General features: G+C 44.8%; 2 protein-coding genes across 2 annotated transcripts in view; one reads left to right on the top strand and one right to left on the bottom strand.

The window, feature by feature from the left end:
* The window catches only part of LOC141257813 (pecanex-like protein 2), a 1,433,759-nt gene that overhangs the window by 438,427 nt on the left and 980,671 nt on the right, over nt 1-14,661 (top strand). The window lies entirely within an intron of this gene.
* On the bottom strand, nt 5,890-7,833 carry LOC141258397 (uncharacterized). Its single transcript, XM_073673399.1, has 3 exons — nt 7,351-7,833; nt 6,789-7,199; nt 5,890-6,619 (listed from the first exon to the last, which is right to left on the bottom strand). The coding sequence occupies exons 2-3, from the start codon at nt 7,197-7,199 to the stop codon at nt 6,050-6,052; spliced, it is 981 nt and encodes a 326-aa protein (XP_073529500.1). The 5' UTR covers nt 7,351-7,833; the 3' UTR covers nt 5,890-6,049.

Genomic DNA, 14,661 nt, shown 5'->3' with positions numbered 1-14,661 from the left:
ATGTATGCTTTTGCATGGGCAGATATTTTAGGGGTCTCGTGCACATGCACCCACATAGCGCATTTTCTGTCATGCTCACTAACAGAATGGAATATGGTTTTCCATGATATTTTTTATATACAGTTTCAATACTTGTGTTAATTGTTTTGTTGAAAGTGTTCTCATCTTTTCATGTTATGTTTGCAGTTTGCACATCATGGACGACGGGCAGTGTGCTATTGTGGTTGCTGCATTGCTGGTTGAGGAAGCTCGGCGTCAAGATGAGGCACGAGAGCTACAGAGGCGTTCCAAACGAAAGCGTCGCATGTGGACCAGAGAGTGGCTGCAGAAGAGGTCTGAATTGTCCCACATGCAACTTGTAAGAGAGCTTCAGGAGAAGAATCCTCTTGATTTCCGCAACTATCTGAGGATGTCAGAGGAATCTTTTAAAGAGTTATTGGAACGAGTTACGCCACGTATTCAACGGAAGGATACAGCGATGCGTGCTGCCATTCCGGCAGATGAAAGATTGGCAGTCACACTGAGATTCCTGGCCACCGGACGCTCATTCCAAGACTTGCATTTTTCTGCAGCCATTTCCAGGCCCATGCTCAGTGTTCTAATCCCGGAGACATGTAATGCAATTTACCACAGTCTACGTAGTTACATACAGTTTCCCAACACGGAGGAGGAATGGAAAAAGATTGCCTCTGATTTTGAGCAGCTGTGGCAGTTCCCTAACTGTGGTGGGGCTTTGGACGGGAAACATGTCCGAATCACTCAGCCACCAAATAGCGGATCCTATTTTTATAATTATAAGGGCTATTTCAGCATCATCATGATGGCCCTTGTTAATGCCAATTACGAATTTATAAATGTAGATGTTGGCATGAACGGCAGGGTTTCTGATGGTGGTGTTTTAGAGCACACACTTTTTGGAGAGCGATTGGACAACTGTGACCTACACTTGCCTCCCAACTCAGAGACTACAGGTAACCTTAATTTTGTTTTTGTCGGCGATGAAGCCTTCCCACTTCATCCCAATCTTATTAAACCGTTCCCCCAAAAAAGTCTTACCCAGGAAAGAAGAATTTTCAATTATCGTTTGTCAAGGGCACGTCGTGTTGTCGAAAATGCCTTCAGTATCATGGCCAACCGCTTCAGAGTTTTTCACACGCCAATTAACATGAAGCTTACATCAATAGACTCTGTTGTTTTGGCCTGTTGCACACTTCACAACTTTCTTCGTCGACGTGATGCAATTACGTACTGTCCGCCTGGCTTCGTGGACTCTGTGGACCTAGCCAATGGGGAAGTGGAGCTCGGTGAATGGCGTGCAAACAATCCTGTAATTGCAGGCCTTCAACCAGTGGGATATGGCAGAAACACCCAGGATGCGAAAACCAGCCGCGACAACTACTGCCAGTATTTTAACGGTCCTGGTGCTGTTACTTGGCAACATCAGAACTTATAGTGGGCAACTACTGACAATTATACACTACTTTCAGTTTTGTATTGATTTGTGTAATAAACTGTGTTTAACTTTGCAAAAGATTTGTTTATCATTGTTTCAATAGTAAGGGCCCGTATACACATACGTGTACTCCAGGGGCGGACATAGGAATCATGGGAGCTCATAGCAGAAGTTATAATTGGGACCCCACCCCCCACAAAAAAAAAAAAAAAAAAAAGAAAATAATTGTTGGGGACACAGAAGAGCAGATCCCACAACCTTCCAGCCTTTCTTCCTTTCTGAACTCCTAAATTACTCTTTCATAGCCCCATAAAAATGTGATGGAAATTGAGTAATGGAAATTGAGGAGTCGGTTTGGCTTATCGACTCCGCAGCCCTGTATACCAGGATGGGAGAGCACACAGTATAATGCAGCCCCCCATAGGGTAAAAGGCAGCCCCAGTCCTCCAGTATTATCAGTACTGACTGATTTACAAAAATATATAAATACATACTTACTACTCCAGAATGGGGGAGACTGCTATGGGGTCCGCTGGCTCACGGGCCCCCTACGGCCACGGGCCCCATAGCAGTTATGTGGCCTGCCACCAATGGTGGTACGCCACTGTTGTACTCGTATGTATACATCCATATACACATCCATATACACATACATATTCAGATACATAAAAATCTACACCCATATCCACACTTATATACAGATAACCAGATATACACACACATACTCACAGACACAGAAGTATGCATACCTACATAAAAATATAGATACATATTTCTACATAAAACCACCTAAACACCAGTATTCCTGTGTGACCGTCACAATAGAGACACTGCTGCGTTCTACAGACGTCGCATTATCAATACAGCGTCTCTAGTCCGACACGCTAATAATTCAAGTCATAATAGGGTTCTCTAATAAACCGCGGGTTTATTGGCGACGTTCATGCGTCGTGGGCGTGGTTACGACGTTCATGCGTCGTGGGCGGGTCTAACGACGTAGTTGCGGCCTAGCTTATTAAGAGCATTATGGCATCCAGGGTCAGGGCATCTCCTTGGGGTGATGCTGAGGTGTGCTACCTTGTGGAGCACCTGGATGCACTTGATTATGAGTGCCATGTGCACTCTGAGCATCCAGTGCTCCATAAACAGGCGGTGCTGCAGAGGATCGGTCGGGGCCTGGTCCGCAGATTTGGGGTGCAGCGCTCTGCTACCCAAATCCGTAAAAAGCTGGCGGACCTGAAATATAGGTCTGCCGACCGAATCGTCAGCATCCGGTCACGGACCCTGCCCCGCCGTGGTGAGTGGTTTTAAAATATGTTAACACAATATATGGCAGCACATTAGTTACAACTGCAATCACCTTAGGTATCTAATGTTATTTGTTTTCCAGCGCCTGCAGCCCCAGAGCCCCCAAGGGAGTCACCTCCAGCCCTGGAGCCCCAGCAGCATTCCTCTGCCAGCTCGCCAGCATCACTCCGTGATATAGGTGCAGCTTCATCTTTCGGTAATGCTTTGACATAAAATACGGTCCATACAACTTGGAAAGTATAGGGCTGTCATGTACTATTAAGTGTTGTGTCTTTCTCTAGCCGGTGGTGCCAGGGGATCCGGGTGGTCCTTAAGCTCGTCATCATCCGAGCAACCTGAAAACCGTAAGTGTTAAATACCAAACATGTACCTGATAGGCTGTGTGCCCACGATGCGTTTTTTAAGGTGTTTCTGCAGCGTTTTTGCTGCTGTGGAAACGCATTAAAAGAGCATGGTAGAAGGTCTGCCATGTTCCCCAATGATAATCCGCATGTGCTGTGCACATGCTGCGGAAATTTCCGCTGCACATTATCATTGCGGAAAAAAACGCAGCACTACCAATTATTTTGCATAAGGTGGTTTTTTTGCGCCGCCATTGACTTGCATTATAATGCGCCAATTCCGCAATACTGCATCTGTACTTGCGTAATTAGCGCGTTCTAATGTGCGGATGGTACCCGGGAGTGGTGCATCGTGGGCACATAGCCTTAATTTGATGAATGTACAGAATTATTGGACTTTTAAGTTTAACTATTACCTCCGTAGAAATCCCAACACTACAAGATCTCCTGGCGTCACAACGGAGACTGAGTGAAGAGATCCACCAGCACGGAGTGATGCTGGCAAGATTTGTGGCAGCCCATGACCGTCACGGCAGCCAATAACTTATTTTTTGTTATGTAGTTGATATTATTTGGTTGGTTATATTTTTTATATTTTTATAAAAAAAAATTAGTTTATATCCACTATTGTCTACACTTTGTTACATCTAATCCTATCCTGTGTGATACTGCCTGACGGGTTGTGTATCTAATCCTATCCTGTGTGATACTGCCTGACGGGTTGTGTATCTAATCCTATCCTGTATGATACTGCCTAAAGGGTTGTGTATCTAATCCTATCCTGTGTGATACTGCCTAAAGAGTTGTGTATCTAATCCTATCCTGTGTGATACTGCCTGACGGGTTGTGTATCTAATCCTATCCTGTGTGATACTGCCTAAAGAGTTGTGTATCTAATCCTATCCTGTGTGATACTGCCTGACGGGTTGTGTATCTAATCCTATCCTGTATGATACTGCCTAAAGGGTTGTGTATCTAATCCTATCCTGTGTGATACTGCCTAAAGAGTTGTGTATCTAATCCTATCCTGTGTGATACTGCCTGACGGGTTGTGTATCTAATCCTATCCTGTATGATACGGCCTAAAGGGTTGTGTATCTAATCCTATCCTGTGTGATACTGCCTAAAGGGTTGTGTATCTAATCCTATCCTGTGTGATACTGCCTAAAGAGTTGTGTATCTAATCCTATCCTGTGTGATACTGCCTGACGGGTTGTGTATCTAATCCTATCCTGTGTGATACTGCCTAAAGGGTTGTGTATCTAATCCTATCCTGTGTGATACTGCCTAAAGAGTTGTGTATCTAATCCTATCCTGTGTGATACTGCCTGACGGGTTGTGTATCTAATCCTATCCTGTGTGATACTGCCTAAAGGGTTGTGTATCTAATCCTATCCTGTGTGATACTGCCTGACGGGTTGTGTATCTAATCCTATCCTGTGTGATACTGCCTAAAGGGTTGTGTATCTAATCCTATCCTGTGTGATACTGCCTAAAGAGTTGTGTATCTAATCCTATCCTGTGTGATACTGCCTGACGGGTTGTGTATCTAATCCTATCCTGTATGATACTGCCTAAAGGGTTGTGTATCTAATCCTATCCTGTGTGATACTGCCTAAAGAGTTGTGTATCTAATCCTATCCTGTGTGATACTGCCTGACGGGTTGTGTATCTAATCCTATCCTGTGTGATACTGCCTGACGGGTTGTGTATCTAATCCTATCCTGTGTGATACTGCCTAAAACAAGCAGTGCAGGGGCAGTAAAGCCCACTCCAAAGTCGGCTTTCACACCCTCCTGCTTATTGATGTTATCAGCTGAAGTTGTGTAGGGGCAGGAAAGCCGTCTGAAGTCGGCTTTAATAGCCGCCTGCAAATTGATGTTATCAGCTGAAGTTGTGTGGGGGCATGAAAGCCGTCTGAAGTCGGCTTTAATAGCTGTCTACTAATTGATGTTATCAGCTGAAGTAGTGTAGGGGCAGGAAAGCCGTCTGAAGTCGGCTTTCATTGCCGCCTACTTATTGATATTATCAGCTGAAGTTGTGTGGGGGCAGGAAAGCCGTCTGAAGTCGGCTTTAATAGCTGTCTACTAATTGATGTTATCAGCTGAAGTAGTGTAGGGGCAGGAAAGCCGTCTGAAGTCGGCTTTCATTGCCGCCTACTTATTGATATTATTAGCTGAAGTTGTGTGGGGGCAGGAAAGCCGTCTGAAGTCGGCTTTCACAGATGCCAGCTAATTCAAGAAGAAGAGAGAAGAGGAAAGAATAGGAACATAGTATGAAAACTATAAGGAAGACCTAACATGTTGATCCAGAGGAAGGCAAAAAAAACCCATGCTCCGTTTTGGGAAAAAAAATTCCTTCCTGACTCCACATACGGCAATCAGACTAGTTCCCTGGATCAACGCCCTATCAAGAATCTAGTATATACAACCTATAATCTGAGTCAGACTCATAGTGCATGGTATGGCAGATCATTGCCATACCGTGCACCATGACTATGACCCCAAAGACTAAAAGAAGGGAAGTAGGAAGAGGAGGGGAAGAAAACCAGCTGTGAAGAAGACCAGAGGACACAGGGAAAAGACAGAAGACAGGTGATAAAGCCTGGAGCCGGAGGAGGAGAAGGGGAGGAGGTGATCACCAGCGGAGAGCAGGGATGGGAATAGACGGTAGAGAATGGAGGGGAGGGAACGGAGATTGGGAAGGGATCGGAGGGCAGGGGTGAGGGGTCCCACCCTCGGGAAGAGGTAAAGCAGAAAATAAGGCAACCAAAAAACATTTTTATTTCAATCAGGGTGAGATCAGAGGGCAGGGGTAAAGTTAAAAAAGAGGACAATAAACCTTGTTTTTATAAACAAACAAAAATATAAACAATTTTAACAATTTAAATAAGTATTAAATTAACAATATTTACAAAATGATAAAAAAAAATTGAAATGAAACATCACTACAGTTCTTCATATCGATTACCTGTATTTGTGTATCCGTGCCTGGGGGAAACAAAAGAATCAGAACACATGGGATACTGTGGGGGGGGGGCAAGGCTTTGTGGACGCCGGATCCTCTGCACTGGTGTGCTGTGAAGTGGGTCCGGCCTATGGGTCCAAGAATGTTGTTGAAAATGGCCAGGGTCAATCAGAGTATGTACAGTAGACGTTTCATTAAGTTCACCGGCTGCCGCTTTATTTAAAGTCTCAAACATGACCCTTTCTGCATGCGCCCTCTGTCGGTCATCCAGCCTCTGTAGTCTCTCGCCAGCATATGTTGCAAAGCTGTCCCGCTTGGCCTGGGTCTGCAGAAGTAGAATCTTGTTCGCCAGAGATACTAGATCTGGCGATGGCGGCAAGCTGGCCTTTCTTTTCCTTGATTTTCTCTGTCGCCGAGGCACAAGGTCTTCACTTGTAGAGGCCATAGGGTCTTCATTCACCGATGCCATAGGTTCCTCATTCCTTGACATAACACTCGCCTCCTCCATACCACGTTCCGTAGCCGAGATGTCGTCATCTTGCCAATGGTGCTGTGGGAACACAAAAATAAAGTTAAGATTTGGTTACAACATCCAGCAGGTATGTTATGACCAGCATGGGTACACGTGCACTAAAAAACAAATATGAGGGGCGGCTAAACTATGGCATGTACATTGAAAGTATAAATGCTATTTACAGGGAAGCAAAGAAGGTACTTACATCTTCAACAGGGGAGTCAGTCCGTATGTCGGGGTCTTCTTCCGGGGTCTGCCGTATCGTACACACCATTCGCCGAGGTAGCTCCTGGTCACGGGTGAAGGCAAGCAAATCATAATACCATAATGTCGGCACATAAACCTCATCTGTGCCGGTACCTGACTTCTTTGATTTCTCCACCCGGTTGAGTTCTTTCTTATATACGGTACGTAGACCCTGGATCTTTCTCTTCACCAGCTCTTCATCCACCTTCTCGTTGGGGCCATGCCTTTTAAAGAGGGAAATCAATTGCTGGTAGGCCTCCCTCTTTTTCTCTCTATTGCAGTAGTCTGTTGATTTTATTTGCCAAAGGCACGGCAGGGAGCGGTAGAGGTCAATCATTTCCCTCACAAACTCTTCACTTTTGAAAGCCATCTGAAAAGGATAGCAATACAGTGAGCATACATGAAACATTTTCAAACAAAGTAAAAAGTACTACACACCATTTGCTGACTAAAAATGGCCTCCAATATATAAGCAAATATATACTTATTGAGTGTGATAAAAATCCACTAAAATAACTTACCGTGGAAACAAAGCAATACAGTGCCTGAAAAACCCAAAAGTCAATGTTCAGTCACAGCTGAAGAAAATCCACAAATGAATGGAATCACAGCAGTAGATCGCAACTAGGATCCAAAAATCAGGACGCTGACAAGGCTTCAACAAATCCCAGATGGACGAAACTTGCCCGGAGAACACTGCTACGATCCGAAAGCAAAGCGCAGATAGGAACAAGGGAGCGGAATTGCCCCAACGTCGCCTTTTTAAAAACCCCCGGCCAATCAGAACGCAGTAGCGTCCACCAATCGAAGATGAGTGGGCGCGGAAAGGTAATTTTATGTACGCCTTTCTGTCACAGTACAGTCCCTCAAAGTGTGTATCGTTGAGTGTGGATCGTTGAAATAGCTGCTGTGTGACAGCGTCCCAGCGACCAACGAGATCGTTAGTTAGATCGCTGGGGCGGCCGAAATCGTTGGCAAGTTTACATGTTTGACGGCTCCCGAACGATCTCTCCAGCGATCTCAAAACTGTGACGTAGTAACGATCTCGCTAGCGATCTCGTTATGTGTGACAGAGTTTAGGATGGGCAATCTAGACACAGATTTGACTTTGAAAAGCTGGTCTTGTATATTGTGCACTAATTAATAGCTTCTAATGCCTCTAACTGCAGAGTTTGCTCTGAAGAGTTGTAAGCCATAATCATCAACATTAACAGAAATAAACACTTGAAATAGATCACTCTGTTTGTAGTGACTCTATATAATATCTAGTTTCACTTTTTGTATTGAAGAACGGAAATAAATTAACTTTTTGATGATATTCTAATTTTGTGAGATGCACCTGTATATACACTGCCAGTACCACTCCTCCTGTCCTGTATATACACTGCACAGTACCACTTCTCCTGTCCTGTATATATACACCCTGCACAGTACCACGTCTCCTGTCCTGTATATATACACTGCACAGTATCACTTCTCCTGTCCTGTATATATGCACTGCACAGTACCACTCCTCCTGTACTGTATATATACACTGCACAGTACCACTTCTCCTGTCCTGTGTATATATACTGCACATTACCACTTCATCTGTCCTGTATATATACACTGCACACTACCACTCCTCCTGTCCTGTATATATACACTGCACAGTACCACTTCTCCTGTCCTGTATATATACACTGCACAGTATCACTTCACCTGTCCTGTATATTCGCACTGCACAGTACCACTCCTCCTGTACTGTATATATGCACTGCACAGTACCACTCCTCCTGTCCTGTTTATATACACTGCACAGTACCAATCCTCCTGTTCTGTTTATACACACTGCACAGTACCACTCTTCCTGTCCTGTATACAGTGGTGGCCAAAAGTATTGGCACCCCTGCAATTCTGTCAGATAATACTCAGTTTCTTCCTGAAAATGATTGCAATCACAAATTCTTTGGTATTATTATCTTCACTTAATTTGCTTACAAGGAAAAAACACAAAAGAGAATGAAGCAAAAATCAAATCATTGATCATTTCACACAAAACTCCAAAAATGGGCCAGACAAAAGTATTGGCACCCTCAGCCTAATACTTGGTTGCACAACCTTTAGCCAAAATAACTGCGAACAACCGCTTCCGGTAACCATCAATGAGTTTCTTACAATGCTCTGCTGGAATTGTAGACCATTCTTCTTTGGCAAACTGCTCCAGGTCCCTGATATTTGAAGGGTGCCTTCTCCAAACTGCCATTTTGAGATCTCTCCACAGGTGTTCTATGGGATTCAGGTCTGGACTCATTGCTGGCCACCTTAGAAGTCTCCAGTGCTTTCTCTCAAACCATTTTATAGTGCTTTTGGAAGTGTGTTTTGGGTCATTGTCCTGCTGGAAGACCCATGACCTCTGAGGGAGACCCAGCTTTCTCACACTGGGCCCTATATTATGCTGCAAAATTTGTTGGTAGTTTTCAGACTTCATAATGCCATGCACACGGTCAAGCAGTCCAGTGCCAGAGGCAGCAAAGCAACCCCAAAACATCAGGGAACCTCCGCCATGTTTGACTGTAGGGACCGTGTTCTTTTCTTTGAATGCCTCTTTTTTTTTCCTGTACACTCTATGTTGATGCTTTTTGCCAAAAAGCTCTACTTTTGTCTCATCTGACAAGAGAACATTCTTCCAAAACGTTTTAGGCTTTCTCAGGTAAGTTTTGGCAAACTCCAGCCTGGCTTTTTTATGTCTTGGGGTAAGAAGTGGGGTCTTCCTGGGTATCCTGCCATACAGTCCCTTTTCATTCAGACACCGACGGATAGTACGGGTTGACACTGTTGTACCCTCGGACTGCAGGGCAGCTTGAACTTGTTTGGATGTTAGTCGAGGTTCTTTATCCACCATCCGCACAATCTTGCGTTGAAATCTCTTGTCAATTTTTCTTTTCCGTCCACATCTAGGGAGGTTAGCCACAGTGCCATGGGCTTTAAACTTCTTGATGAAACTGCACACGGAAGACACAGGAACATTCAGGTCTTTGGAGATGGACTTGTAGCCTTGAGATTGCTCATGCTTCCTCACAATTTGGTTTCTCAAGTCCTCAGACAGTTCTTTGGTCTTCTTTCTTTTCTCCATGCTCAATGTGGTACACACAAGGACACAGGACAGAGGTTGAGTCAACTTTAATCCATGTTAACTGGCTGCAAGTGTGATTTAGTTATTGCCAACACCTGTTAGGTGCCACAGGTAAGTTACAGGTGCTGTTAATTACACGAATTAGAGAAGCATCACATGATTTTTCAAACAGTGCCAATACTTTTGTCCACCCCCTTTTTTAGGTTTGGTGTGGAATTGTATCCAATTTGGCTTTAGGACAGTTCTTTTTGTGTTTTTTCATTGAAGACAAATTAAATGAAGATAATAATACCAAAGAATTTGTTATTGCAATCATTTTCAGGAAGAAACTGAGTATTATCTGACAGAATTGCAGGGGTGCCAATACTTTTGGCCACCACAGTATATACACTGCACAGTACCACTTCTCTTGTCCTGTATATATATACTGCACAGTACCACTCCTCCTGTCCTGTATATACACTGCACAGTACCACTACTCCAGTCCTGTTGTAGGAGAGGTCAATGTTGGTTTAGTATTTTCAATATTACTATGGCCAAATGAAAATAAATATTGGAAAACCTGGTTAAATTGATTATCCCAAGTAATCCCCTCTCCTCTGCATAGGGGATAACTGTCCAATCGCTGGAGATCCGACTGTTGGGACCCCCATGATCCCGAGAATCGGAGCTCTGTAGAGCACCATGTAAATGGAGCTGTGGCCGATCATACGCTTTGTGGCGCCATTCAAATGCGGCTCTTCAAATAACTACTTTTACAAGGGAGGGGCATGACAAAGTAAAACAAAATTCACTGATCGGGGGTAATGAGTGTTAGGATATGTGCACACGATCAGTAATTGCTGCGGATTGCATGCAGCGCACTTGCTTTTACGTGCACCTGCGGATCACCTGCAGACACGGATATGTGGCGCGTCTTTTCAGACCGCAGCATGTCAATTTCTCTGGGGGAGCACTGTTCAGCCTCCTCCACCAAGAGCACATGCAGTATCACCTGGTCCCAAGTGGACAGCAAAAGAAGCAGGTTGTGCTACGGGGGTAATATTAGCATTGCCTCAGCTGTCTATTGCCAAGGCTTCTTTCTCTGATGACATAATTTCCTTGGCACCTTTATCTGATTCCCAGGTTTTGTCCATCACATAATCATCATCATCATCATCATCATCATCATCATTATCCCTGTTTTAGCTGACAGAATCTTCTCAGTGTAAAATGTCTTGAGCGCCTTGCCCTTTTTCTGACTCCCACTTAAAGATTTGCCCTGGCTCAGAGGGCCTCTGCCATTTCCACTGTCTCTATCACCATAAGTAACAGAGCCAGCAACACATCTACGCATTTGAATTGTCTCCTCTGCCCCCATGTCATCTGAGTACAAAGGCTGACTGGTCATCTCTTTCAATAAATCAACTGGAAGAAGTTGTTCTGGTGAAATATCTTCTTTAGCCCCCGGGGTGCCGTGGGTTAGCGAACTAAGTGGCAGAACAGATACATGTATGATTGACATAATTAAAGTTCAGCAAGTTAAACATTGGATATTATGGTGGAAGAGGTGAAGGGAGCAGAACACTAACTCAAGTTTTGTCGATGGCATTCTACTGTGATGAGCGTATTTCTTCCTACTCATTAATATGCTTGCCATAGGCAAAGGAGGCCAGTTGTGACCTGATCTTAGCCCTGCTATGGAAGATGTGATTCAAAGTTAATGCCACATAAAATGAAACATCGTAGATTTGAAAACTGAGCTCTGCCAGGAAGGGCAAAATGGCTTTGGAGATAAGTGGTGTGACAAAGTCGCTGGTAAAGCACTGAGATTGATAGCCTCAGTGATTGTGCATAGGAAAAAGGTTCCAGCACTCGAGTGGGTTAAGCAGGTATCTTGGTGCTGATTGAACATCTGTAGGTCAGAGGATAAAATACACAGCCTTGCAGAACATTTGGTGTGTGTGGTGGGCTGAAGGTGAAAGCTCTGAGCTGTTTGTGGCACACATGCTGGAAGTATGGAGATTGCAAGTCTCCTTGTGTGAATTCCTTGGTTAAAGGACATGGACACTGGACTCTGAGCCAGGTGGGCTAAACAGCACTATTGAATGGACTTGTTATTTTATGTTTTACCTTCTGCTGGACAAAGGCTGTATTTACATTTTTTTTAAATTTTCATTTATACTTTAATAAGATGTGTGGATGACGCGCCCCCTGGGCCTAGTGTGAACGTGTGTGGGTTACCCGGAGCCGGGTCTCTGGGGGTTGTAGTCTCCGTGGCGGCGACCCGGTCCCGTGGCTCAGGGTGGTCAGGCCGATGGCAGTCTTTTAGGGGTTTTAGGTTAATTGTCCGACTATGCCACCCGTGGATTGCGGTCAGGGTTTACCGCCGCTGCGAGGCAGTCCGCTGAGGCTGATGTGGTGTGCGCAGCAAAAGATGGGATAACTCCTCAGGGCAGGGAAGGTGGATGATGGGAGTGATGGTGCACGGGCGTCCCAGCACTAGTAGTGCTGGTGCGGCGATGAAGCAGGAGCGACTCAGAGTCTTTGCAGTGCAGTTCAGGGTCTTTACTGGTGATATTAAGGCAGACCCTCCCGGGAGTACTGGCTAGCATAAGGGGCCTGGTCAGTCTGCGAGCAAACAGGAGTTCCCCTGGCCAGGTGGAGTTGTAGGCCTCCCTGTCTATCTGCACTCTTTCTGGCTACCTTGCTGTAAGCGGGTAGAAGTAGCCCACGTCCCTGAGTATACCGTGTGGTGCTCACCCGTATGGCTGGTGACTTGGGGCCTTCTGTTAGCCTCCTCTCCTGGATGGCGGTGCTGGTCCCTTCCTTGTGACTGAGCCTCCGGGCTTCTATGGCCAGAGGACCTGGAATCCCCTGCCGGCTGGTTTCTGCTGCTGGGTGGATATCAGTCCCCACAGCCTCGGACTCCGGTGTCCGGTTATCAGATTCTTCTGCCAGGGCGAGCTCTGCTCAGCTCCAGCCCCTGGTCTTCAGCTACTACTCCTACAGAGCTCCTGCTGTAACTCTCCCTGTGTCTGGAACTGTCTCCAGGCTCTGACTCAACTCACTAATCCCGCCCCAGACCCAGTCTATAAGGGCAGATTCCACCCCTCCCAGGTCTGGGCAGGAAGTGTTGCATGATTAAGGGCTCCTGACCAGAGAAACCTCCCACCTGCTCTCAGACGTAATATTTCTATTACTGTGGCAACCAGACCCCTGGGGTGCCACATGGAGACACGAGGGTCAGTGGGTGCTCTCATCTGCTTGCCCGGCTGTCTTTAGAAAGATCGCATGGACCAGGGCTCATCCCACTGAACGCCCTCACTCCTTTCCCGTGGGCAGAATATTACTCAGACAACACAGGGTGTGGTTAAAAAAGTGTGGCAATACTTTATTAAACCACCAACAGACAATAATATATAGAACAGTCCCAGCAAATACACAAGATGGTGCAAATTACAGTCTCATACTTCCACTGGCTCGCCAGTATTAGAGCAGCTGTGACTTTGGGGCTTCCTACTCTCACCAGTAGCACCCCACTTTTCCCGGTCACCCACAGAGAGAAGGTAATGTCAAGCTTAGGAAGCTGACAGTTCATTGAGGTATATGGCCAGGTGACCTGATTAACCATTACTAAACCGATGGAGACATTTGGAGAAGCCAGGTTGGGACAATGGAGCAGATCTGTATCCCTCCAGCTGGGGCCGTGGTCCCTTAAGCTGGCATCCTGTAGAGTCTCTCTGTAGAAGGAGGTCCCTTTTTCTACCCACATGTGTCCTTCAGGCCATCATCCACAGGTCGGAGGGAAGGTGGGATGAGGTCAACTCTCATTGTTCGAGTATTCAATCATTCTGCATAGTTTGTCTGTCACTGTTTGCAGGTCAGCAAGCTACATGGACTTATACAATGGGTAATCAATATATTAGCAAACATCTATTGTTCAATTACCCTGCGTCCCAAGGCTAGCAGCACAACAAGTTGCAATAAACATCAATTCAAGAGTCAACGTTCAGGCTCATAGGAACAATGGTCTATGACTCCTGGCATACTGAAAAAATACCTCTGGTCTAATTAAGAATAAATGTTGTGTCATCACAAGATCTTTGTTAGAAAAGCTACAAAAACGCTAAACTTCAGGAAGGCTAATATTCATCGACTAAGAGATGATCCTAATGTGATAAACTGAACAATGTCCTCAAAAATAAAAGTACACGAAGCAAGTGGGACACTTTTATACATATCCTCAATAGATCCTGCACACAATAATTACCCTGTCAAGGCCCCAATTTTTGCCAAAAATAAATATTAGTGTACTAAAAAGAAGGTAGTGATGAGGCATTGAATAATTATAGTACAGAAAGAAATTGTGTAAAAAATAGATCAAGTCAGCAAAGATGAGACGGATAGACTCACTGTCAAAGAAAGTAAAAGCAATCCAAAAATGTTCTTCAACAACATAAACATTAAGAGATTCAATAATGATATTGTTGCCTCCTTCAAAAAAATTTTTGTTGCAATGACAGAAGAGGATAAAGGAAAGACCAAAATAATATTTACCATCTTTTCTATATAATTACACTGGAGAGTTCAATGACACATAACATGCTTAGATATACCATAAATCGTTTAATAAATGTAATTTGCTTAAAGCACCACTCCAGTGTTTTCTTTTACTTCACTGCTGGAGTGGTGCCATTAATGTACAGTAAGTTCCCTATAATAAACTTACCAGCCA

Source organism: Phyllobates terribilis, unplaced genomic scaffold (genome assembly GCF_046119375.1).
Source record: "Phyllobates terribilis strain yellow unplaced genomic scaffold, ASM4611937v1 Scaffold_3__8_contigs__length_932513732, whole genome shotgun sequence".
NCBI lineage: Eukaryota > Metazoa > Chordata > Amphibia > Anura > Dendrobatidae > Phyllobates > Phyllobates terribilis.
This window is presented reverse-complemented; position numbering and strand designations above follow the sequence as displayed.

Coding starts and splice junctions, on each gene's coding strand:
- LOC141258397 (XM_073673399.1), bottom strand. CDS start 7,199: ATGGCTTTCAAAAGTGAAGAGTTTGTGAGGGAAATGATTGACCTCTAC. Junction 6,620..6,788: donor CTGACTCCCCTGTTGAAGAT/GTAAGTACCTTC, acceptor GTGTTCCCACAG/CACCATTGGCAAGATGACGA.